Here is a 27,651-nt window from a genome sequence, read left to right on the forward strand (position 1 = left end):
AGCAGAAAAAAGGGAGTCCCCTCAGGCAGCCACAGACTTCGCCACTGTAATGGGAAGAGCTCAAGGAGAACCAATCATTGAGGCAGCACCAAAGGAAAAGATAGTAGTTCAAGGTTTTATTTAGCTAGGTAAGTTGTGTGAATGAGCAAAGATAGGTCCCTTCCTTACACAAGTTTTCAGAAAACAGAGCAATCCTGTTCCAGTCCAAGAGAGCAGAATCAAAAGTGAGGGTTCAAGAATAGATTGGCTGTATTAAAAAAAAAAGAAGAAAGGAAGGAAGGAAGGAAGGAAAGCAAAAGCAACCAGGAAAATAAGCATATCTAAAAGTTGTAAGTAGAGATGCAGAATGGAAAAAAAATAAATAAGAACGTCAAATTTTTCTTGAGATAGAAAATTATTCTTGAAAGATTGAACATACAATATAAAAAAGTAATAATAATTATAATAATTAACTTGGTATATTAACAGAGGTTAGGGAAAAGGGTAAACAGAAGGGAAATAAAAGAGTATTAAATTATTAGCCTTACTTAGCCTTAAAGCCTTCATTAGTAGATATTAAAAGAGTGTATTGTGCCAAATCCTGTGAGAAGATAAAAGCAAAGGACACATGGTCTAAATAGCTAAGCCAAACATCAAGGAAAACAGCAACGAGCCATAAAAGATAGTTGGAAGCAGTAAAATTAAATGTAAATAAGAAAAACTCTTTGCTATAAAACAAGCTCGTTCAGTTGTGTTGCAGATCACCTCTAGCTAAATTCAAGGCACACGCCCCAAATCAGAACCCAGGGACAGTGAAGGGAAATATAAAGAAGAGGAGAACAAAAGGAATCATCTCAGACAAAGTAAAATTTGTCATAAAAGACATGTAATGGGGTTAAATGGGCAGTTTTCAGTTAAATCTGCAATGAAGGTGTGATTTTTTAATTTCTGCCTACCAGGTTAAGGTAATATCAAAATATAAGCAGGGAAACTTATTCATAAACATGGAGAATTTCATATAAATACAATTTTTGGAAAAAATTAGCAACTCTAACAGAGAAAAAAGAGACCCAGGGATTTTGAATACTTACATGTTGTTTCATATCAATCATGTTTTAAGATTAGAAATATTAACATTGTTATTAAAAACAAAAACATACCCATAGACTATGGTTATCTACCTAGCAGAGACTGTCTATCATATCCTATTACCCAATGTAAAAACTTAATAAACAAAAGCTGAAGAACCAATGCCCTTCTCCCCCCTTTAAAAAAAAAACTATAAATCTTAAAACTAATTCTAAAAAAATTATGGTTAATAAAAAAGTCAAATATATACTTTGACTCACACATATTGATTCTGGAATTTAATCTACAGGAATAATCAAAGATGTGGGTGGTGATATGTGCAAAGGAATGTTCATTTATGTTATGAAAAAATTAGAAAAAAATGAAATGTACAATTAGAATTGAATACCTTTGACATCACCATCAAGTGATTAGCATGAAAAGCTGATATAATCTTTTTGTGATTAGAAGGGACTCCATGAATAATAGCAATTTTTTCTAAGTGGTAAAATTTTAGATAATTTTAAATTTCTCCTTAAATCTTATACCTTTTATGAATCCAAATCTATTTTTCAAAAAAGGAATAACTGTTTTAACAGCTAAATTATGTTTTAAGTACTTCCAACAAATTCCATCTTCCACTGCAACCTCCATCAAAATCCACAGTATCAACCCACGATGAACCAACATTTTGTTTACTACAACAGTTTCCTTTCCATTGAGCCCTGGCTCCCTGGCTTTATCAGTCATCCACTGGGCCTGAGTGTCTAAGAGCCAGCTCTGTGATGGCTACTGCAGGGGCTACCCAAGAGTCACCATCATTAAAGTCCTTAAAGAACTTGGTCTATTTTAGTAGTTAAACTCCAGAAGGGTTTACATAAACAGAATAGGAGCAATACATCACAAATGTGATGGAATTTAGACCACAGAAGACAGGAAAGATGAGGTAAGACACCTGGATCCATGTGCAGGAGGAGGGGAGTCTGAGGAGGGAGATCATCATAAGCACAAAGACAGAGGCAAGAAAACACATGTGGTAGGAGACAAAGGACTCACAAGGCCTTGGAAGGTCAACTAAGGCTGAAGAGAGAAGCATGGGACTGGAAGGCAGGTCACAGATGAGGGACTGGCTGCCCATGCAAAGAACCAGGCTTAGCTCAGTAAAACCAAAAAGGAGAGACGTCCATACATTTATGTGAGCCGATGAAAGTGGCATTTTGATAAGTGCAGTGAAAGTATTTATCCTAATTTGTAGGTGACAACACCCAGAGAGAGAGAAACTAGCACAATTCACTCGTAGCAGTGGGATAGGAATTTACCCGACTAATAACAGTGAAAAGGGAAATGAAAGAGTGATGGATTGACCCAGGGAGGGTGGGACAAAAGGGAAGCGGGATCACTGCAGCCAAAGTTTGACGCTGCAGTGCCATTAACCCAAGCAGGGGACCACATTACCATGGTGGTTTTAAACACATGGGGTCTAGGAAGCAATGCCATCTCTGGGAGAAGATGTCCATACACAAGGTCACCTATGAGGCTGAGTGCCTGTGACAGTCTTGGTTTATATCTATCATTCTGCCATCATTCTCAAAAGTAGCCATAAATTACATGGTACTCAGCCTCTAGGCAACTGAAAATGTGGAACTAAAAGGAAAGTAAGAAGTCCATGAAGCTGAAGAACAGGTCTAAGCTGGGTATTTTAAAACATAGACTGGGTGACTATTCTTAAAAATTATAAAAGGAAAATGAATGAATGCTCAAAAGATGAGTTTGGAGGGCACCCAGAGTTAGGAAAAAGGGGACCATGCAAGGGGTAAAAGAGAAGAGTGGCCACCAGGGAAAGGAAGAGAACCTTTCCCCAAAGAAGGGATTTCAATCTAAAAGCAGGAGGAAAGACTGTGGACTAAATTACAAAGTAATCCCAAGTTTCCATCAAAAGCAAGACTTCTGTTAAGTGGTATGGACAGAGGCCAAAATGCAGATGCTTCATAAGAAGAAGCAGAGATGGATATTAAGCACTGAATGAAGAACCAGGAGAATGGAAAATAGCGGGGAAACAGGCCTTAGTTGTGGCCTGGGGCACAATAGAAGAACTCAGGTCCTATGAGAAAGGGTGAAGTGACAACCTATGAAACAACCACTCACCACATGGATAAGCTGACTGCTAAAATGCAGGCAAGCCAGCAGCGATCCATTAACAGCACTCAGAGCAAATCTCTAAACCTTTAACAAATTACAACACATCTGAACGGCCTGGTGCCATTTTGTATCCAGTAAAAGAAAGAAATCAAGTCTTGAAGGACACCAAAGTTCCAGCATACAATAACTTGGCATCTCTGAAGACAGTGCCAAGGGTGAGAAAAGCATTCAGTCTGCCTTTAATGCCACAGACAGACTGTGCCAGCATCCGATGAACAACTGCAAGTACATATAAGCACTTTCACTCTGAGTTGCTTGGTACTTTACATGGTCCTTCCCCTCCTCTTCTCTTCCCCTTGTGCTTTCACCCCATCTCCCAAATATCCCCCCGATTCTGGCTACCAACAAATGCCATGAAATGTATTGCACCTGCCTAGGCCTAAATTCTTTGGCTCTTTCACTCAACCAATATTTACTAAGCATTTACTATGTGTAAGCTATTGTCCACAGACAAAAATCCAGCCCCATAGAGTTACAGTAAAGGAGACCAACAATAAAACAGAATATATAGTAAGTTAGATGGTGGTAAATAATATAAAAGGGAGGGAAAGGAAGAGCCAGACACAAAGTGGATAGGAAAGGCCTGAATGAAAAGGGGTAACCTAAGCCATCACGTGGCCAGTTGAGGGAAGAGCATTGTGGGCAGAAGAAACCACCAGGGAAGAGAAGGTCCTAGGGCAGGAGGTACCTGGATGTTGGGAGAACAGCAGAGATGCCAGAGTGGCCAAAGCAGGGTGCAAGGAGGAAATGGGACCAATCGAATGGGCCATGGTAAGGCTCTAGCCTTCAGTCAGAGGGATACAGGGAGCCTCTGAAAGACTTGGAATCCAGGAATTCATGTCTTAACAAGCTCACTCTGGCCAATGCTTTGAGAAGAGGTGGTAAAAGTTCAAAATAAGTCAGAATGGTGTTGAAATGATGGCTTTACATCAGACAGATAGCGTGATAAGGGTAGCAAGTGGCTGGGTTTTATACACACTTTGAAAATAGAGCCAAGGGGATTGCCGAAGGATTATGTGTAAGTTGTGAGAGAAAGGGAGGTGCACACAGTACTCAGAAGTGTTTAGCATGAGCATTTGGCTCAACTGATGGACTTGCCATTAATGGAAAGGGTCAGCTTGTAGGTGGGCACAGAGGGGAAGATCAGGAGCTCAGTTTTAGACATGTAACATTTGAGATGCTGCAGAGACAGCCAAGTAGAGACGTCAAGTAGGCAGTGAAGGAGATAAGCCTGGAGCTCAGGGAGGCGACCCACTGTGCACAATGTGCACAGTGTAGTCATCCTACTCTAACCAGTATTGGCTATTGCGTGGTAAACTGCTCAATCAGACCCACGGCACTAAAATGAAAGTTTAGCAAATGTGCTTAGCAATGGCCCTAGTCTCAGAAAGCCTACTGGCTGGGGAGACAAAACACATCACACACTAGACCCCAAAACTTACTGGAGCACTGGAATGACTCTTTCCCCGGGAGTGTTTTATCACAAGCTGAACACTGCAGAACCCCAGAGAATGTTCCTGGGACAAATTGATGTCGATTCAGCTTCTCTTTGTCTTTGGCATCCTTGTTTTTCATCTTCAGAACCAGCAGCCACGGAAAGTGGAGGGAAAGCAAAAAGGGAAAAGCTGTGAGCCATTCTCGCAGAGCTCAGAGGGGCAGAGTCTGTGTTTTCTGTGAGAATAAGAACTAGGTGCCAGGATGCTGTTGCTCTAATATTTCTAATGACTTGGAAGATATTCCATATGGAAAATGTGTGCAAAATCTAGGGTGGGTGATTTTTAAAGGAAAATGCGAACTATACCAATTTCTGAGAAAGAAGGCCACTGACGCTTGTAGCAAGAGGTGCAGAAATTTGATTACCTTGGATTTATTCCGAGGGCTAGTCATCCTATTCATGAGGAAGCTGAAAGTTCGGCTCACTTTATACTTTTCAGTCTCAGATTTGGCAGGGATGATGTATTTATCCCATTCTTCTTCCTGAATTCTACAAAAGAGAACATGTTGTCATGGTTCACAGGACTTAAGTTTGATCCAAGAACAGCATATGCATGGATGGACGTGTAAATCAGGCTTTAATGGTTGTTCCAAAGAGAAAAAAATAGAAAGTCTTTATTAAAAACGTATCTTATAGATACATCTCTTCGGATGTGATAAAGCAACTATCTTACAATGTTAACAACTGTAGAATCTAAGTGGAAGAAATGTGTATTCAGTACTTGAGAGTTTCAACTTTTCTATATACCTGAAATTTTTTATGCCAAAATATTAGAGAAGTAAAGGAAATCTTAGACTTACAATTTTACTCTGAGAATTCTCATTTCCCTCTTATTGTGCTAATAGAAATTTCCCAGGACACGGAGAAGTTGCTAAATAATCAATAATATAAAACTGGCTTTTATTTATTTTGAGAACCAGAGATGATACTCAGTAGACATATATTGTTTTGTTTTTTGTTTTTTTATTTTTTATTTTTTATTGTTGTTTGTTCAAAACATTACAAATTTCTTGACATATCATATTCCACACTTTGATTCAAGTGGGTTATGAACTCCCACCTTCACCCCATACACAGATTGCAAAATCACATATATTGTTGATACAGCCAAAAAACAGACTGTGTCCCCATCAATTCAGTTTTTCCCACTTCTTTGGGCTATTTGTAATCTGAGACTCTGAATAGCAGAGGAGAAAAGACCTTGGATTCTTCCCAAAATAAGATGCAAGCTAGAGGTGATTGCACACGACCATGAGCACACTGAGCATCACTTACTCTCCTCTAATGCATATGACCATTCTTTAGGAAAAAAAATCTAAGCTACAAAGTTACATTTCCCCCTAGAACTTACTTTAACACTCATACTTCTGACATTATTACTTGAGAGAGAAAAAATATATATTAACAATCAAACTAAGTTTCATGTCAAGCCAGATAACACTTCTGTACACTATTTCTATAATGAATATTTCCTAACTAAAGTCTCCCCTTAAACTTCATGATTGCTTTTCATGAAAAGGTGGTTTTTGATGAGAACTTTTTAGGACTTGAGTTTTTCTTATCTGATTAACGACAAGCTTAGACTAAGCTACTTCTGAGACCTATTCCACACTTTAATATATACCTACCTAGTATGTATTAAACCTTGTAAACATTAAACTAAATTATTATTGAAGCTCTATCTTCAGTACTTAAGAGTTTCAAATCTATAATGCATTTAGGGAAAAAAAAATATATATATATATTCTTATATATTCCCTATGTATATATATTCCATATAATATAATATAATATATATTATATATATTCCCTATATATAATGTATTTAGGAGATATATATATATATATATATATATATATATATATCCAATGGCTTCAGAGCTACCTCTTAGCCATACAGATCTAAAGGCACAGTCAGGATGGTCTGTGTTCTGCTATTCAAATCCTGCACAGTAAGTGAAACTTTGTGTGCCCCTGACAGAAGCCATCTGAAAAAGCTAGAAGGGAAAGGAAGTGAACAGAACTGAGTGATGACAGAAAGTAACAAAAGATCTCAGGTCTTTTTACTTCCTCTCTACTTCTTCAGCCACTTCTAGTCTTTTTGCCTTAGTTAACTGACTGGTTAATATAATCTAAAATTCCCCCATAAACTCTGTTATCTTAGGCATCCTGATTTGCAAAACTCTTTGTCATAATAGTCAACAGGCTCACTGTTAGAATTAAGAATGAAAAACACATTCCAGAGATTACACTAAATCCCCTCTGGAACACCTTTTTTGACCCCACTAAGTGCCATACAATGACTAAAAGAAGAGCAGAATGGTGAAAAGGCCTAAATTCTATTACATCTCATTGTCCTATATAGAATTGAAAACTTGGGACATAATGAATTAAAGAATGGTCAAGTCAGGTCAGTGTGGATTTTAAGGTCAAGAAGTCTCTTCCCCTACTCCCCACCAGGAAAAGAACTAAACTTTCACAAATAAAATGAAATAAACCCTTAGCTACCCAACTTTACTCCTATTATCCAAGTTACAGAAAACTGTACCAATTTTTTTTTAACATATGTCCTATGCATATCTACAAAATGACATAAACCATGCCATTTAACCTTTAAGGCTCAAAAGCTGATAAGACCTGAGCAATGACAAAGTAAACACACAAATGCCAAAACACTAGTGCCCATTCTTCAGAGGCTGTCCTAGTACTGCCCTCTCAATATGTAAATAGATATTTAAAATATATTAAGGATATAAATCTTCAATATCTTAATCCTTAATCAATTATATCTATAACTGCCTGTTTTTTAAAAGAACAGGGCATCTAAAGTGTTAAAAGAAGTTCCCACTATGCAAATTAAAAATTGACACAGTGATGCTTCCTTTAACACACAAATACTTGGAGTTAAAAAAAAAAAAAAAGAAAAAACAGAGGCTAGGGATATAGCTCAGTTGGTAGAGTGCTTGCGTACTTGCCTCACATGCATAAGGCCTTGGGTTCAATCCCCAGTATGATGAACAAACAACAACAACAACAAAAAAAAAACAGTTATAGATATTCTAGATTTGAGATAGAAGTGGCAAAAAGACAACTGAGTTATGCTCTGTGATCTTCAAGAACTGGGATAGATGAAGTGTCTGCTAAACAAGCCTGAAAATTCCGGCATGAGCCCCTTTGTACCTGAATGTATCCTTTTCCAGAAACTTAGTAAAAGGACTCCTAAGAAGGCAGTCCTTCAGGTAGCTAACTGCAACATGACTACAGTGAAGCATCAGGTATGGTTGGGATATCTAATAAGACATCAGGAAGAGATTAGGCAAGAAGAAGGCTATACTGCACTAGATATGACAAGGGGTATGTTAGAGAAAGTCAGGGGCTTTCAGGATATAGACCAAAAAAGATGAAAGAACAGAGGAAAATAGGAGAGGGAATGAGGAATTAGAAAGGGCCTCCACACACACAACCCATCCATGTGAAAGTATACTATAGGCTACTATTTAACCAAGTAGAGCACTGGCTCCTCCAGTCTTAAATCCTTCTCCAAATGGAAAATAAATGTTTTTATTTTTAAAACATCTTTACAATCAGCCCATTATTTCTCCAATTTTTGAAAAGATTAAAGAAAGAAGACCTCTAATCAAAACGATGGTGAAGAGGATGATCAAATGCCATAATTAGGAAATAAATTGCCTAAATGAGGTAATAAATATAAGCTGTTTAAAACAGTTCAAGGCTCAAAAAAAAAAAAAAACCCCACCCAGTAATTATCAGTGGTTAGTACTTCTGTCCTCCTCATTATCACCACTATCATCATCACAAGGCTGTCTTCATTGTCATCCTATCCTTCAAGAACATTCCCAGACTTCTTCTGTTTATATCATTTGGAAGTATCTATTCTGGTCCAAAAAGAATAGAAATGAAACAAAAGAGCCATTTTCTTATTGATACTTTTATTCTAACATTTAAAACAAAATAGTCTGTCCTGAACTACATATTAAACAGTTTCAGAGCTTTAGTGTTAAAATGACCAAAACTCAGTCAATTTTACTGTTTTTTAGATGATTTCTTAAGGCCAAACATTTATGCCATTTCTAGTGCTAGCTTTGCATATGACCCCAGATCTGTTCCATGGTGTGACTCATGAGCAGTTAGTTATTCAAGATCAACAGATCTCAGCTATCATACTTGTTTCCTAGTCTGTTTTGCAATCTTTCCTCCAGCAATGGTTTTACCTTCTAGGAAAAAGAGAAGTTCAGGCTTCTCTGCAAATCTGCATGTCAACCAGAAAACTGATAATGCTTGAAATCCTTTCTGCATCATTTATTCTTCCTTTCAAATCTAACATTGAAAAGAAAAATCCATAGTAAGAGAGAATGAGGAAGTTTAGGCACCCTGGAATGAGTGAGGTGGCCTATACTGACCATCCTGAGATTTGTTAATAGATTTAAGTTTTCTCTTTGGCACAGTAGATCCAGGGCAGACCTGCTGCCTTCTTGAAGCAGGTGGTCCTCACACTGCTCCCTTGGGTGCCATATGTGGAGGTATTCAGTTTTGAAAATACCCCAAAACAAAACATCTTTTCCCTATTCCAAGGCCTGCACACCTGAGACTAAAAGAGACAGTTGTCCAATTTGCACTGATACAAATCACAAAGGGAACAAAGGATCTTTAAAAAAAATTAATTGTAGATGGTCACAATACCTTTGCTTATTTGTTTGTTTTTATGTGGTGTTGAGGATAGAATCCAGTGCCTCATACATTCTAGGCAAACGCTGTACTACTGAGCCATAATCCCATCCTGGGAGTGAAGGATCTTTTTTTTACACAGAAACTTCTCACAAGCCATTGAACAGATAACCAAGATATGCAAACATTTCCAAAGGTGGATCAAGTGGTCACTCCAGAAAATTGGAACAGTTAAAGTACCTTTTTTCTCCTGGTGGCTCTGGTAAGCTGTAAGCTCTTTGCTCTGTAAGACACAGAAAAATAAAATGAAAACTAATGCAGACAAACTTGCAGTCTTGTGTTAGTCTGAAATGTCACATTCATCATATTTCATCATCATACATACTACCATTTGGAAAATGGGAGAGAAAACAAGTAATCTCATCTAAGTAGGGCACTGCTCTAGAGATCTTGATCACTTTCCCTAGACTGGAAAGGGAGGGGAGGAGGACAAAGTTATGAACTCATGAGCTAAGCATCAGCAAGGAGAAGGAGAAGTGTGGGAAATTAGTCCTATGTTCTATGTTTACTCCTCACCAGAGCATCAACCCTTATTCCATAACACTAATTCCCCAACATAAAGAATCAATAAATTTTTCTTAGCTGATTTTTTTTTAGCAAAGCTCAAAGGAAAAGTCTTGAAGGGCATCATAAGGAAGAATCCATCTTAATATAGCTGCTGTCTTTATAAAATCCTAGCTGCAGCCAATTCAGAGATGTGCTTTGTAGCTCATGGGAGAGGAGAACCACCTTTCCTGCTGGGCTGGTGGGGCAGAAGGAAGGGCTCATGCAAGCTTCATGCCATCTTGTTTCCAGAGTTGGTGGTTACTCCAGGGATGGAGCAGATACACTGACTTAGACTGTGAGAAGAACTGAAGGAGGGAGTGGCTACTTTGAAGCACACCATCTACTGAGCAGGACAATCCTTCACTGTTACAATCCAGAACAGTGAAGAGGCAAAACTAGGTCATAAGGGAAATGAGCCAGCTGCATATGGAGAATAAATAATATTCCCTGAAACCTGTAAATATCAATGTTGCGTCTAGTACTGCCTTGTTGTAAGAGAAATTCTACTTTGAGGAAGTTAAGGCTTTATTTTATAGCTATCATAAAGTGTTCCTCAAGTTAAGCCATATAAATCAGGATTCTTATTGCAAATCTGGTAAAATTCCAAGAAAATAAGATATCTAAGATAATCAAGCAATAAAATAATATAGTAGACTCAGTCACCTGGGCACAATGTGACAGGAGTGCCCTCATCAGTTCATGGTAACTTTCATAAGTATGCTGACCTCACCTCTCAAATGCTTAGAAGTAGAATACTTTCATCCATGCTGGTGAGACTATAGTTATTACTTCAATATGACAATGTTCCCTTCTATGTAAATTTACAATGAACCAAAGGGAATTACAAAACTAGACTTAAACGTTTTAAGTATCTAAATAATAAATATTACAGTTGCCACCATTATATTCTTAGCTAAAAAGAAAAAAAAATTAACTCATTGGAAGTGACAAGGAAGAAGGAACTTGACACATAAGAATTAAAAAGAATTGAAAATGCTGAGCATGGTGGCACATGCCTGGAATCCCATTGGCTCCAGAGGCTGAGGCAGGAGGATCGAGAGTTCAAAGCCAGCCTCAGCAAAAACAAAGTTCTAAGTAACTCAGTGAGACCCTGTCTCTAAATAAAATTCAAAATAGGGCTGGTGATGTGGCTCAGTGGTTGAGGACCCCAGAGTTCAATCCCCAGGACCAACTTCCCCCCAAAAAAGGAATGAAAAAAACATCCTATCTTTGTATATCAGCATGACACTTCATCTATGGGAGCCTCCCCGTCAGACAGATTCTGTTCAAATAGAGAAAATTCTTAGGGGGGGAAAAAAAAACTCATTAAGAGAAGATTTCAGGAACAAAAATGTCTATTTGCTTTTGATAAAGCAAACAAAACAATGAAACATTAGAATATACTTTTGAATTAGACAAGTCTTCATACATGTGCTTGGATTACACAAAATTACTCCTTCTTTACTGGAAGGTAATTTACTCTTCACAGTACAATGATTTTGACTGGCCAATCTGGTATCCATGCAAATGGTTGCAACCAGATGGTCTATCCATTGGAATTTTTGTATGTGTAGTGTGTAGCTTCTACTTAAATCACCTGGTTGTAATTCTTACCTTCTGGATAGTATCAAACTTCGTTTGAATAGCCCTGCTTTAAAATATCTTGCCTAAGGGTTTTTTGTTGTTGTTGTTTTTTTTTTTTTTTCAGAAAAAAAAGGAATTGATGTCAGCTTCTTATTCTTTCTAATTCTAAATGCAAAGTTTTAAGGTTTGTATGTAACTTTCTTTGCTTATTACAGATTGTATAAATTGAGGCACTTTCCCCTTATTTCCTTTTGGTAATCTGATTGGGAATCTCAAATTCTGGAGTTCTCTGACTCTACAAATCAGAGACACCACAGATGCAAAGGCAAAGTCATCATGTTACACACTGCAGATACACTGAAATACACACATTCATCAGATTTCATCATCACACACACTACCATTTGGTAAATGGGAGAGAAAACAAGTAATCTTAACATGTTTTCCAAGTTGTAAGAGTATGAAGCTAATTAATCAGCTAGGACTGCCAGTGAAAAATTGAAAGTTACCTTTAAAAAGAACCTAAACTAAGGATGGGGAGACCTGGAGATTCTGTAAGGACCCACGAAATCAAAGGAAAAAACAATTGAGAGCCAATTCAATTCACCTTCTCTTTCCTGTCCTCTCAAGCTAGTTTACATTCTCTGATAACTTTTCCTTTAGAACGTGTCCATTGTAAATCCCCAAACTGACACTTATTATCAGGCTTACTTTCTTCTCTTCTAATAATGCATCCTGGGAAAAGAGGGGGAAAACTCAAAGTAGCAATTGTTTTGTATTTTATACTTATTGTCCATCATATTTAACCAACAAGTATTCTTTGAACAGCTGCCATATATAAGTTATGACCTTAGGATGGCAGTTTCAAGCACAAAGATTACATTCTCAGTATTGCTCCACATAGCATGAAAAGCCAAATAATACTAAAAATGTAATAAATTAAGGAAAAAAAAAGAAAAGAGGAAGAAATGAAATAAATCCAATTTTAAATATTGTGTATTGGGACACTGAGAGGATTTTCTGAGTCTATATAACTCTTAAAGATGACAAACTACAAAGGTATTATTAAATATATATATATAAAGTTTTCATTAAAATGTTATGTATTTTGCCTTGGCATGAATACTTACTTCCAAATATGACTTTAAATGTAATAATTACATAATGTATTACTTATACAAAGCATGAAGTAATTCCATTTCAGAAGAAAGTTTGAAATTGGGGCAGGGGCTGACAGAGGCCATGAGGGAGCTCTAAATTGATCATAATTTTTCTAGTTATAGATCAGATTCACTTGAAAATTCATCAAGGGCTGGGGTTATGGCTCAGTGGTAGATCACTTGCCTAGCCCTGTGAGGCACTAGGCTTGATCCTCAGCACCACATAAAAATAAATAAATAAAATATAGGTATGGGTCCAAGTGCAAATTAAAAAAAAATTCTTCAAGCTGTATGATTATAATTTACATCCTTTTACTATTTCAAGTAAAAGTTTATTGTATAGAAGTTATATTTCTGATTGCTTATATCACCATCTCCCCTAAAATGATGAAAATATTTGCAAGTGTTGTGACTTTGTTCTTATTCAACTCTCCAAAGTCCCTTGCTAAATAAAGAAGGAAAGAAACTCCATTTTGCAATGTGTTGGCTCTGAGGAATTGGATTATTTCAACACTTTATACATAAGACAAAAAGGACTTTTATTATTTGCTTAAATAAAATTCTCTAAAGTCCCCACAGAAATAAACTTGGAATTGACTATAATTTATTGCACTATCCTCAAGGAGAACATTTCATACAAAGAACAAAGCAACAAAGAGGTATGTACCTATGTGCAATTTCATCACCATTAAATCTATTACTAGACTGACATCCAATGAGAAAAGGATTTTGCTAAGCTTAGAAAAATCAATTGTGCATGCCTGTAATCCCAGCAACTGAGGAGGCTGAGGCTGGAGGATCACAAGTTCAAGGACAGCCTGATCAACTTAGCAAAGCCCTGTCTCAAAATAAAAAAAAAAAAAAAAAATTAAAAAAAAAGGGTAGGGGCTGGCAATATTGCTCAGTGGTAGAATACCCCTGGGTTCAAACCCAGCACTGTGAAAAGAAAAGAAAGAAGGAAAGAAAAATCAATTGCAGGAATGGGATTGAAACTTGCTCTTCTTGTGTCTTATTATAACTGAAATCTGTTCTGGAACAGAATGCTTCCAAAGCCAAATGGTAAATAATGTTTACCTTCACTTGAATTGCACACTGTAAAATCACGCACCAGCCGAGTTTTTCCTAAGGAAATTTTGGGTGATGAGCAAGAATAAGAACGTGAGCGGATTCCAGAAAGCAATGATTCCTGAAAGAGAAGTATTAGGAATGGTAATGAAGAAGAAGGTAATGAAGCTTTCAAAAAAATTCTACAGAAGACTTGAAACTACATGTTCATCATGAATGTTATAAAGTCAATGTCTTTGAAAAAATAATTCAACCTGAACATTTCTTAGATTTTTTTTATGGATTATTTGTTTCTGTTTGCCTCTCACAACTTTTAAAATGTTGTCTTTCTAATGTTTTATTAAACTCAAGCTTTGGGGAAGCTTTCCTATACATACTTTCATATGCAATAATGCTATTCCAACTAACTTTTTAAAAATGAAAAATTAAGTCAAATGACATTTTCTCTGCATGATCGATGTGTTTGACTTGTTGTTAACTGAATTGCCAGTTTTTTCATTTTACACTGTAGCATTCAAACAAAATTCTATACTGAGATTTCTATACTTTAGGCTTATTAGAAGGTAAAAGAATAGCCACCTACAATTTTAAGAGTTTTTTTTAAGCTTCCAAAGAGCTATTTAAATTTACAATGTTAGCTGATGCCTCTAGGGTCAAATACATTAGGTCAATATACAAATGCTACTAGTCCATGATCATTTTTCAATAGATCTGCCATGCTGCACCTAGAGTGATGTTTGAATATCACTGATTTACATTTCTTCAATATTATTCCTTTTTAATGACCTGTAATTTTTGTTCCTATTTCCCCAATTACATATTATTTCTATTATTATGTTGGCAACACATGAAAAATGCAAGATGGCAAGATAATTAAAACATGGTTTTCTTATATGTTCTAGAAAATTTAGATGAGTATGCACTATAACTCCATTAAAGTCATTTATGGTATCCAACTCCTATTCCACAGAGGCCTTAGGATTTATCCTGTCCATGTGTTTTTGAGATATCATTTAAGGTTAGAGCTAAAAGAAAGTAATGCAAAAGTCTTTTCTAAAATTAAACCATTAGAAACTGTCTTTCACAAGCACTAGCCTCTTCAGTTCCTGAGTGAAAACACACTCATCCTGGGTACATTTGTTAGTCTAACAGTGAAGAGATAAGTTGAAAACAGAAGCTGATCTTGCTTCAGAGGTTCTGGACTGTGGCTCCCTGACTGTCCTAGCAGGAAGCACCCACAGGGCTAGAAGTGGGAAGGGTGATAGGATGCTGGCTGTCCTATAACCTAACAGTGACCTGGCCACCAAGCATCTAGCCAAGTGCCATTTTCTTCATTTAAGTCATATATGGTAATCATTTCAAGACAATGGAATTTGAAAATTGTCCAAAAACCTTTGGCAAAACACTATACTTGGGGTAATTACACAGGCAAGGCATGATAAAGTTTCTAGGGCAAACTCTTCTAAAAATGAACAACACGAAGCTGTTAAAAGACTGAATTATTTTTCACTCCAAGTTATATTGAGTTTTTCACAATTACATTCAAAATGCAAAACTAATTAGTATCTACATTAACAATCATACCCATTTCTTATCCAGAAATGTCACATGCTGTTCAGATTCAAAAGATAACAATAGCTCTACAGACCTCAGAGCTAAGAGAAAAGGGTGAAGGATTTGTGGTCAGAAGATGGATTAAAATAATGATTCTATCACCATTGAGTCTCTCTGGACAAAACTCTAACCCTTCAAGTACCTCATCTACTCAAAAAACACAAATAAAAGTATTAATTATGTTCTAGGTGACTTATAAGAAAAGTATATATTTTGCACACACACTAAACACTTTGTATATTGTAGGGCCTGGTACAAAAATATTATCCTAACAACAATATGTTCTTGTTAAGAGAAATTTGGGCAGGGCACACACTGTTTTACAGTAGTAAGCTCGATTTAAAAAGAAATGAGTAGATGATAACAGAAATCAAATAGGAAGAAAACATGTCCAAACACAAAAGGGCTTTCTTTGCAAGACTAGAAAAAAAAGGTGTTTAGTATTTTTAAAAACAACTACAAGAAAATGAAACTCTTTTGTGAAATTTCAACAGGAGTCAATCTTGCTCCAATGGCAAAGCCGAAAATGTTTATGATATTGCTGATTAGTTCATGAAGCCAGGAATGCTGAACCAATATCATCTCTGCCTAACATCATTTGTCTCATCACTGGACCAGGTTAAAATTTATGTGAGCAAAATAAGTTTGATCACTTGAACTCATTTAATACTACCCTTTTTTTTTTTCCTTCTGCTTAAGGGATGATGGTAGATATCATTATATAAAATATTAAAATTTTCCAAGTCTGTAAAAAGTGGCATGTACTCCTTACAAATTAATGAAAACATAAATCAACCATCATAAGAACTATAAAAATTAAACAAGTTACAAAGATTAAAGAGACTCAAACAGACATCAAAGGAGTCTCTCCTCTACCACAAAAAGTAGTTCATATTTGTGAGTAAGACAGAATTTGTCTTTCAGATAGATGGATTGATTTAGACAACATACTCAGCATATTTAACACCCAAAAAAACACCAATAAGAATACCTTCAAGTGCAGATTACTTGATAAAGAAAGTGATTCAGTCCTGGAGATATTGAAATCTGGTTCAGTGTTGGTCTCAAAAGAGTCCAGTTCATCGCCACTAGGAATCCCAGTTCTTGAGGAACTCGGAGACACTGGAGTATAGCAGAGGTGTGGCTGCTCGGAATGCCTGTCCCCTTCACTGTCGGCCACCAGGGCATCAAGGCTAGAACTAAAGCACAGATTCCGTAAGTAAATAATCCAGTAAGCAGGCAGGCAGACAGTGCTTTCTGTTTCTCAGAGTTCAGATTCTCTCATTGTTGTAGGGTGCAAGGGTTGTTCATTTAACTTTACACTAATATGTAACTAATTTTTTTCTCCCTCCAAACACCTCTTTTTAAGCCATTTTCTAGGTTTTCCCAAATGGACATCTTTACCTACCAAAGACATTTCAGGTACCTTAAGAAACAAAAGCAGGTTTGAATTAGCACTCACTACACTCTTTTTTATGTTTTTAATTTTTTTTAGTGAATTATAGTCATACATAATTTTGACATACTCGTACAACCATGGAATATAATTTGCTCTACTACTGCCCCCAGTACTTCCCCTTTTCCTCCCCTTCTCTCTCCCTGTTCCTCTTCCTCTATACTGATCGTTTTTCTATTTACTTTTAGTGTCTTTTTAAATTAAAGATTTATAGAGACACATAAAGGTGAAATTCACTGTGAAATTCACTGTATAATTCACATGTATACATAACATATTTTGTTCAACTTCATTCCACAGTCTCTCTCTTTTCCCACTCCTCATTCCTTCCCTTCAGTTCCCTTCCTCTGCTCCACCGATCACCCTTCTATTTTTTAAAAATATTTTTATAGCTGTAAATAGACACAATAGCTTTATTTTGTTAATTTATTTTTATGTGAGGCTGAGGATCAGTGTCTCACACATGTTAGGCAAGCGCTCTGCCACTGAGCCACAAACCCAGCCCTCTCCTTTCTATTTTATGGAGTTCCCCCACTCCACTTTTTTCCCCTTATTTTGATCAAACTTCCACACATGAGAGAAAACATTCAACCCCTGACTTTCTGAGTCTGATTTATTTTACTTAGCATGATGTTCTCCAGTTCCATTCATTTACCAGCAAAGGCCACAATTTCATTATTTTTTTAAGTATTTTTTTTTTTAGTTGTAGATGGACACAATACCTTTATTTATTTATTTTTTTATGTGGTTCTAAGGATCGAACCCAGTGCCTTACATGTGCCAGATAAGCGCTCTACCACTAAGCCATAGCCTCAGCCCCCACAGTTTCATTCCTCATGACTGAATAAAACTCCATTGTGTATTTGTATGTGTGTGTGTGTGTATCGCATTTTCTTTATTTATTCATCTATTGACAGGCACCTGGACTGGTTCCATAACTTGGCTATTGTGAACTGCACTGTTCCAAACAAATTGATGTGGCTATATCACTACAGTATCCTAATTTTGGTTCTTTTGGACAAACACTGAGGAGTGGATAGCTAAATCATATGGAGGTTCCTTTCTTAGTTTTTTGAAATATCTCCATACTGCTTTCCATAGTGATTGTACTAAGTTGCAGTCCTACCAACAATGCACGAGTGTACCTTTCCCCCTAAATCATCACCAGTGTTTATTATTTTTATTCTTGATAACTGCCATTCTGACTTGGGCGAGGAGAATTCTCAATTTAGTTTTGATTTGTATTTCCCTGATTGCCAGGGATCTAAAATATTTTTTTATATATTTGTTTGTCATTTGTATTTATTTTGAGAAGTGTCTGTTTAGTACTTTTACCCATTTATTAATTAGTTTATTGTTTTTTGGTGGTGGTGGTAGCTTTTCTTTTCTTTTTTTGGTATTGAGGTTTTTTGAGTTCTTCATATATTTTGGATATTAGTCTCCTAATGGAGAAGCAGCTAGCAAAAATCTTCTCTTTCTGTAGGCTCTCTCTTCATGCTTTTCATCGTTTCCTTTGCTTTGCAGAAGCTTTTCAAATTTGATGCTAGCCCACTTATAGATTTTTGGGTTTGTTTCTTATGCTTTAGGAGTCTTATTAAGGAACTTGGTGCCTGATACTCGACAAAAGTGCCGAAAACATACATTGGAGAAAAGACAGCTTTTTAAACAAATGGTGTTAGGAAAACTAGATATCCATATGTAGAAGGATGAGACTAGATCTTTGCCTCTTACTCTGCACAACAGTAAAAATCAAAGTGGATCTAAGACCTAGAATTAGAGTAGAAAATGCAACCACTAGACGGAAATATGGTCAACACTCCAACACACTGGCACAGGCCTTAAACACACCATTTATAAATGTAGTCATAAAGGTAATTGTATCAAGACTCACATAGCAGTCCTTAAAATACTGAAAATGCAAATGACACAGAGCCACTGGGCTGTGTGTGGAGACAGAGGCTGTGGGGACCACATGTGGGAATGTGCAGTGTGGCATTCTCTCCATAGGCCTCAGCTGGAAGCTCAGGAGGGCAGTGGCCTGTGCAGCTCTCACCTCAAAGCTGGGCCAAGACCCAGGTCAGAAATGAGTCATCTGCAAGGTTCCAAACACCGCACAGTATAAATTATCATTTGTAGAGATTTTTAAAAAATTATTCCATCTCAGAGCCAGGTCCTGATTCTTCTTGACTACAATGTTTCTTTCCCCATTTAACTTTCCTAACTATAAAATTAAAAGGGAAGAATTTGACCTTCCACATTTTGAGTTTATTCATAACATTTACATTTTAAACCACTCTAATGTCAAGGCCAGCAGAGTCCTGGGCATGTGAACACAGGAAGCCTTTTTAAATATATTTTTCTTTGGTTGTGTCAGTTCTAGAGTTAAGACTTTAATAATGACCCAGAACAGCAAAAACAATGCTAAGCAGGAAGTGTGAATCAGGCGGTATAGCGATACCAGACTTCAAACTATACTACAGAGCAATAGTAACAAAAACAGCATGGTACTGGTACCAAAACAGGCGGGTGGACCAATGGTACAGAATAGAGGACACAGAAACCAATCCACAAAACTACAACTATCTTATATTTGATAAAGGGGCTAAAAGCATGCAATGGAGGAAGGATAGCATCTTCAACAAATGGTGCTGGGAAAACTGGAAATCCATATGCAACAAAATGAAACTGAATCCCTTTCTCTCGCCATGCACAAAAGTGAATTCAAAATGGATCAAGGAGCTTGATATCAAATCAGAGACGCGCCGTCTGATAGAAGAAAAAGTTGGCTACGATCTACAGTCGGTGGGGTCGGGCTCCAAATTCCTCAATAGGACACCCATAGCACAAAAGTTAATAACTAGAATCAACAAATGGGACTTACTCAAACTAAAAAGTTTTTTCTCAGCAAAAGAAACAATAAGAGAGGTAAATAGGGAGCCTACACCCTGGGAACAAATCTTTACTCCTCACACTTCAGATAGAGCCCTAATATCCAGAGTATACAAAGAACTCAAAAAATTAGACAATAAGAGAACAAACAACCCAATCAACAAATGGGCCAAGGACCTGAACAGACACTTCTCAGAGGAGGACATACAGTCAATCAACAAGTACATGAAAAAATGCTCAACATCTCTAGCTGTCAGAGAAATGCAAATCAAAACCACCCTAAGATACCATCTCACTCCAGTAAGATTGGCAGCCATTATGAAGTCAAACAACAACAAGTGCTGGCGAGGATGTGGGGAAAAGGGTACACTTGTACATTGCTGGTGGGACTGCAGATTGGTGCAGCCAATTTGGAAAGCAGTATGGAGATTTCTTGGAAAGCTGGGAATGGAGCCACCATTTGACCCAGCTATTCCCCTTCTTGGTCTATTCCCTAAAGACCTAAAAAGAGCATGCTACAGGGACACTGCTACATCGATGTTCATAGCAGCACAGTTCACAATAGCAAGACTGTGGAACCAACCTAGATGCCCTTCAATAGACGAACGGATAAAAAAAATGTGGCATTTATACACAATGGAGTATTACTCTGCATTAAAAAATGACAAAATCATAGAATTTACAGGGAAATGGATGGCATTAGAGCAGATTATGCTAAGTGAAGCTAGCCAATCCCTAAAAAACAAATGCCAAATGTCTTCTTTGATATAAGGAGAGTAACTAAGATCAGAGTAGGGACGAAGAGCAGGAGAAGAAGATTAACATTTAACAGGGATGAGAGGTGGGAGGGAAAGGGAGAGAGAAGGGAAATTGCATGGTAATGGAAGGAGACCCTCAGGGTTATACAGTGGAGGGGGTAGAGAGAGAGGAGGGGAGGGGAGGGGAGAGGTGGGGAGGGGGGAGGGTGGAGGATGGGAAAGGCAGCGGAGCACAACAGACACTAGTATGGCAATACGTAAATCAATGAATGTGTAACTGATGTGATTCTGCAATCTGTGTATGGGGTGAAGGTGGGAGTTCATAACCCACTTGAATCAAAGTGTGGAATATGATATGTCAAGAAATTTGTAATGTTTTGAACAACCCACAATAAAAAATTTAAAAAAAATGACACAATGAAACTGTCTTGATTTTGAATTATAAATGATCAGAAGACACATTTATAATACATTTGGATTATTTTTCCTTGTAAACCATAAATCTCTAAAGGGACACAAAAAAAAATCAATTTCATATCCTACGTGCTTCTAATGTGGACTCTGGTTAGTTTCTAATCCTTGAACCATTTCATAGGCAATAGAAGGCACCAGAAAACTGAGTGGTAAGTATAAGCCATGACTGGCACCATAAAGGATTTCCAAATCAGAATTTTCTCCTTCAAGAACTAATTGAGAGTTGGGCACAGTGGTATATACCTGTAATCCCCGCAATTTGGGAGGTTGAGACAGGAGGATTACAAGTTTGAGGCCAGCCTCAACAACTTGGCAAGGTCATAAGCAACTTAGCAAGATCCTGTCTCAAAATAAGAAAATAAAAAGGGGTAGGGATATGGCTCAGTGGTTATGCATTCCTAGGTTCAATCCTCAGTATGGGAAAAAATAAAAAGAACATATTGAGAGACAGCCTCTCCTTGGCATGGAGCAGAAGGGGACAAATTGGAGGTGCTTTGCCTTAATTCAAAACTTAGTATCTTGGATTCCATTCAATTATTTATAAAAAAAATGAAGCTTAATGTTAAGAAAATCTTCCTGGTAAATACTGGTGCTTTTAGGTTACAGTAAATTATAGATATTCAAGATGCTATGTGATTTCCTAATACAAAGAAAATCCTCAGGCAAGTCAAAGCTTGCTGATGTCTTGTGCCTCTGCAACTGTGTTTCAATTTGTGATCTCTATACCAGTGAAAAATAGTTATTCAGATGATTGGCAGCCTGCCATAATACCCTATTGTACTACAAGACGCTCCAGTTATAGATCGTGTTTTTCCATCACTACAGATGTAGTAGCATTACTTTAAAGCTACAGCATAATGTTGTAGCATTTAGCATTACTTTATCTTATATACCATAAAACATTTCTTTTTACATTAATTCAAATTAGACTACTGCTTTTCTTTGTCAAGGTATTAACATAAGTTATTTACTGGTATGCTTCAGGATTACCTATAGATTCTCATTTTACAATCATGTTATTTAAATTCCATTAATGGAATAGGAATCAATTCATTAGGTTGTGACCAGAATTTTCTTTTAAAATAATATAAAACAGAAAATATCAGAATACATTCTGATTTTATGAAATACATTCCACATGTTATTTCATAAAACTTTGCTTAAATTTCGTGTGTATGGGTTGGGATGGTGATGGCAAAACACACATATTATACTGTGGATTATGGTGAAACAAAATTTTTTTAGATTGAAACAAATACTTGTTTCCCTCACCTTATTTTTTAATGTATAATATTTTAAATAGATGTTTTATTGCTTATTTTCCCCATGTGACATCTCAAAAAACTATTAAGGTTAAATAACATAATGGTTATATATTGTGCACATTTTACTAAAATATTGTTTCAAAACTCAGAAAATTTAGGTCTTAGGCTCCAATCAGCCTTGTCCCTGTATGGACTATGGTTTTTATTGCCTACTCCCAATTTCTCTTTCATTAGAAGTTCCAGACCCTCAGGCTATTATTATTCATGTATTAACAAATGAAGCATATTTCACTTTGAGTTCACTGTCAATTATGTTGCAGACCCTCATGATGAAAGTTAGTGAAGGGCCAGATAAGGCTTTCCAGGGTCACCTGTTCTCCACATCATTCCTACAGTTTTCAGAGTGGAAGGAGTATAAAGGAGGTCATCAGCCTGTGGGGGCAGCCAGAGGGTTTTTTGCTAGGACAGCTTCTCCTTCTGCCTTGACCAGCTCTGCCATTTCTACAGAGCCTTCCAAAAACTTTTACTCTGAGTAACTTCTCTTATTCCTCCAAAGAAGAAAAGTTCTATCGGTGTTGGTGAAATGTTTGCACTTCCCAGAGCAGTCCATGATCCAAAAGTATAATTTTGATACTCTGCAAATATTTGCATAAAGAAAAGAGAATAACATTGGAACCTTTTCTGTCATATATTCCTAAAATGCCTCCTCTAAAGAACTTACTTACTTCTCGAGGTCTGGGAATCACACATTCAACAAATCCTAACAATTCTAGCAGAATGCTGTAGTCACATGCAGTTCAATGTATTTCTATATAACAGTAAAGGATCTTGCATGGACTGGCAGCCTCTTATCCCAAGTAGATACCATGAAGAGCTCAAAATAACCTAACTATGAAATTTAAAGTCATGACCACTCTTCAATATCTCTAAAACTATAACTCACAAACTACAAACCAAAAGGAATATTTTATTATTTACATATGATACATAAGCTCTGGTACCAACTCCTGTCACTTTAAGTTTTGCAACCTCATCTGTGCAAAATATAGCACAGAGAACTGCACCCACTGATTGCTGGGTACTCTCTCTTCTTCTCCTTCCTGATCAATTAAATCCCTGCTCCATGTTCATTTGCCTATGTGGATATCCCACTAATAGATAAAAATGTATATAAACATTCACATATGTGTGTGTTCTACTTTTATTTTTATTCATGATTTTACATGTGAAAACGAGCATATAATCATGGACATAAGAAAACAAAAACAGACTGATACCCAATGAAAGAGGAACTTGGCCTAGTCCCTAAGGAAAACAGACAATAGTATGAATGGATAGATACAGGTACACACACAAGCATGTACACACACACAAATATATACAATCACATCCTAAACAATGAAACTATTGTTAAGTGATATATTTACAGTACAAGTACTTCACATGGAAGTTATCTGTAAGCTTAAGGACCTAAATAAAACACTTATGAACTCATCCAAACTGAAAGTTGAACGTTCACCATACCATGGAAACTCTCATGGTTCCATTCTCAGTCCCCTACTTATCTCATTAGTTATAACAGCTATCTTGAATTCAGGGATTTTTGCCCCTCATTCTGTCATTTTTTCTTTATAGCTTATGAACATATGTACATGTCTTCTAAATAATAAATAATTTGGTTTTGCGCTCTATAAAAATGAAATCTGCCTGCAGCATTTTGCAGCTCACGTTTTTTGTTCAATTTTATGCTTCTGAGATGCATGCAGAGCAGTGGTAGTTGATTCATTTTTATTACTGTATAGTATTTCATATATATACTTTAAAGGCATACATAATTACTTATTTATTCCCCTTTTGAGTTATTTCCTGCTGCTGTACATACTCATGAATATGTCTGCTAGTGCATGGTAGGGAAATGCCCTTTACAACTTTATAAGAAAATGTCAAATTATCCTCCAAAGTTATTATACAGTTTTTATTCCTCTCAACGGTGCATGAGTTTCCATTGAATGCATGTTCCTAAAACATGGTATTATTAGACTTTTAAAATTTCTGTCTAATAAGCAGGAAGTGCTGTCTTGTTGCAGTTTTTTCTGGTACATCTTAGTCAGTTTTCTTAAGTGCTTATTTTCAAAAAAACACATATAGGATATTAAAAGGGGGCAACAATTTGATGTAGAGATAAAAGTGGTGGAAACAATTAAAAATCAAAAATAGGGTTTTCCAAGTCTAGCTACAAGGTTTCTTGATTTTCTACAATATTTCTGTAGAAGATAGTCTTGTGTTTTATTTTTTTAATTTTTTTTTAGTTGTAGATAGACACATACTTTAATTTTATTTATTTGTTTTTTATGTGGTGCTGAGATTCAATCTCAGGGCCTCGCATGTGGTAAGTGAGCGCTCTACCACTGAGCCACAACCCCAGCCCTGTACCTTCTTTTCTGCAGATGACTTTGTTCCTTTTCGAATCCATGAAGACCAAAAGAAAGGTTCAAGTTGGAAGTGCATGAACTAGATGGTGATATGAAAGACTGCTGGGCTTCCGAATCTGCCATCACTTCGCTGTTCTCCCCGAGTGGGTACATACTGGGGCTGGTGTCAGTAGGAAGGATCTGCTTGCAGCTCTGAGGCTCCAGCGAGGGACCAGTGGATTCAGGGCTGGTGCGGGCAGAGATTCCCTCTATATTAATATAATTGATATCCAAATCGCCCACCTAGAAGTTGAAGGCAAAATTTTTTGCTGAGAAAAAGCAGGAAAGAATGGTTTAGCTAAAAATTAATAAAATTTTCCTAATTAAAAAAAAATTTCCACCTTATTTGTCTTTTTGCTTTGTTTTTTCTTATTTTTGTTTGGCTTTATGTAAACAGAGAATTCCTTCAGGATCTGTTTTTGCTCACATGGCTGCCGTTCCATAATTCTCAGATGGAAGAAGACTGTTTCAAAGACTGCTTTTTATCACAAATCCAGAAACTGATTATACTTTTAGCACTTTATGAATCTGAAACTGATTATGTTTTTGATATTTTGTGAACCACTGACTCAAAATGAGGGAAAAACGTTTAAAATACTAAAGAAAAAACTAAAGAGTATACTGCTTTATTCACCAGAATTCATCGGTTCATCAGAATCTGAGTATCCAAGGTAATTAATGGTGGTCACACTAACTTGAGTCTCTCCCAAAACACACCAAACAAAAAGAACAAATAAAACAACATAAAATACATGTGTGTTGCAAATGTAGAAGATAAGAAATGACCCAAATCTTGAATTATCTATGAATAATAAAATAAGCATCAATTCCAGCAAGTACCCCTTTTACTCCCACCATGAGACTTGGCAGAAAGAGAAGAGGGAGCCTAAAACTTATCTAAAAATCATCACCAGAAAGAAGTGTGGCCTACACACATGAGAAAAAAAGTCTTAGTTGACCCAAAGTACTTGCTCTTAGAGGTTTAAAAGTGCTGTTATTTGAGTGGTAGTCACTAAAAGGCATTATTACTTGGGGGGAAAGTCAGTAAAAAGGAAGACATTTGAGCCAGGGTATAGCTCAAAGTAGAATATACACTTCGTATCTTCAAGCACCTCAGTTCAATCCCCACCACTAAAAACAAAAAAAAAAAAAAAAAAAAAGAAGAAGAAAAGAAAGAGATCAGAGATAGGGTGACAAAGAAGAAAAGAAGCAAAAGGGGAAATTTTAGGATCCTAAATCATCAAGCATCATCATCATAATTTATTAAGGCAAAATCTATCAATGAATGCCCATACTAGCAGATGAAATTCTAATGAGTAAAGGGATGTCTACAGAAACTCAAAATATCCCCTGACAACATGTTTAATAATTTTAAGAAGAAAAAAGAATAGTAACCTTATTGAAAGAAACTTGATAGATCAAAGGTAAAAATCACAAGGGACAGTCTGACATTAGGAACCTCCTGATATAATGCACTGAGAAGAACACAACATTATTACCATAATAGTCCTCCCAAACACAATCCAATTTTGAAGAGATAACTGACAAACTGAAACTGAAGAATCTTATAGGAAAATAAAAATAAATATGGTCCATATTCTTAAAAAATATTAATGTAATAAAAGACAAAGATTCATGAACTCTCCCAGATTAAAGGAGAATAAAGAGATGTGACTACTAATACAACATATATCATGGAATTTTCTATTACTGCAAAGAACATTATTGGGACAACTGGATAAAATTGAATAAGGTATGGAGATAACAATATTTATCAATGACAATTTATGATTTCAGCAACTATATTGATCTTATGTAAGAGAATTTCCATGTTTTTAGAAAAATACATCATGAATATTGAGGGATAAAGGGGCTCCATATTTTCAATGTATTCTCAAATGGTTAAAATTTTTACATAAATATTTAGCCATTTGCAAGCATGCATGCACACACACAAACACACACTCAGAGAATAAAAAGTAGAGTGTAGAAAATATTAACATTGGGGGAACTGAGGTAAAAAGTATACAGGATTCTTTGTACTGAAGTTATGTAGGTCCCAAATTATATCCAAAGAAAGTGTTCTTTTCAGGGGGGCTGGGATTGTGGCTCAGTAGTAGAACGCTTGCCTAGCACATGTGAGGTAATGGGTTTGAGTCCCAGCACTACATGAAAATAAATAAATAAAATAAAGATATTATGTCCATCTACAACTAAAAATTTTTTAAAAGTGTTTTTTCAAAGTAGTTCATATGACAGAGAAATTTTCAAAGTAGTTTTTAATCATATGAATATTCTCATCGGGTAGGTTGATAACCTTGAAAATTAATGGGGAACAGCATAGAATATAAGCTAACCTAATAATCTATTTAGGTTTCTATGTAAGTTGAGAGAGACAAAAGGAGATTTGAAAATATTATTTTCAGATACTATAGAAATTATTTTAAATACACAGAAGTTCAGCTCTTCACATTGTCCTTGTTATTCAACTGGCCAGAAGAATAGTAATAAAGACTATGTGAAAATTGTACTACACTGATACAGGACCTTTGTGATTAAGGTAGTTTTCAAAATACTTTTAAGTTGTAAATCAACACAATATCTTTGTTTTATTTATTTACTTTTATGGGTGGGGAGGATAGAACCCAGTACCTCACACCCTCTAGGTAAGCACTCTACCATTGAGCTAAAACTCCAGCCCCTGTCATTTAGTTTTATTCCTATGTTTTAATTGCACAAATTCAACCGTCTTCAACTCTGTTTCAGTTTATTGAATTAGACTCTGGATTCTCTATAAATGCTAACTTTAGTTCTTTTTTGGTTTGTTCAACATTATTAGAGCAATACTTCTTTCCCACAAAATATTACCAAAGAGAAATGAA

At 36.3% G+C, this 27,651-nt stretch overlaps 1 protein-coding gene across 4 annotated transcripts in view; it reads right to left on the reverse strand.

Moving 5' to 3' along the window:
* Positions 1 to 27,651, reverse strand: part of Arhgef28 (Rho guanine nucleotide exchange factor 28) — a 299,305-nt gene that overhangs the window by 74,511 nt on the left and 197,143 nt on the right. For all 4 annotated transcript variants that reach the window (XM_058574125.1, XM_046427126.2, XM_046427118.2 and 1 more), the window contains 6 exons: positions 24,732 to 25,012; positions 16,448 to 16,655; positions 13,852 to 13,963; positions 9,668 to 9,710; positions 5,107 to 5,230; positions 4,689 to 4,821 (listed from right to left, as the gene is read on the reverse strand). In XM_058574125.1, the coding sequence (XP_058430108.1) occupies positions 4,689 to 4,821; positions 5,107 to 5,230; positions 9,668 to 9,710; positions 13,852 to 13,963; positions 16,448 to 16,655; positions 24,732 to 25,012 (901 nt within the window). The remainder of the gene's footprint in view (positions 1 to 4,688; positions 4,822 to 5,106; positions 5,231 to 9,667; positions 9,711 to 13,851; positions 13,964 to 16,447; positions 16,656 to 24,731; positions 25,013 to 27,651) is intronic.

Source organism: Marmota monax, unplaced genomic scaffold (genome assembly GCF_021218885.2).
Source record: "Marmota monax isolate L192 unplaced genomic scaffold, Marmota_monax_Labrador192_F-V1.1 WCK01_AAM20220418_F8-fsc00018, whole genome shotgun sequence".
NCBI classification, from domain to species: domain Eukaryota; kingdom Metazoa; phylum Chordata; class Mammalia; order Rodentia; family Sciuridae; genus Marmota; species Marmota monax.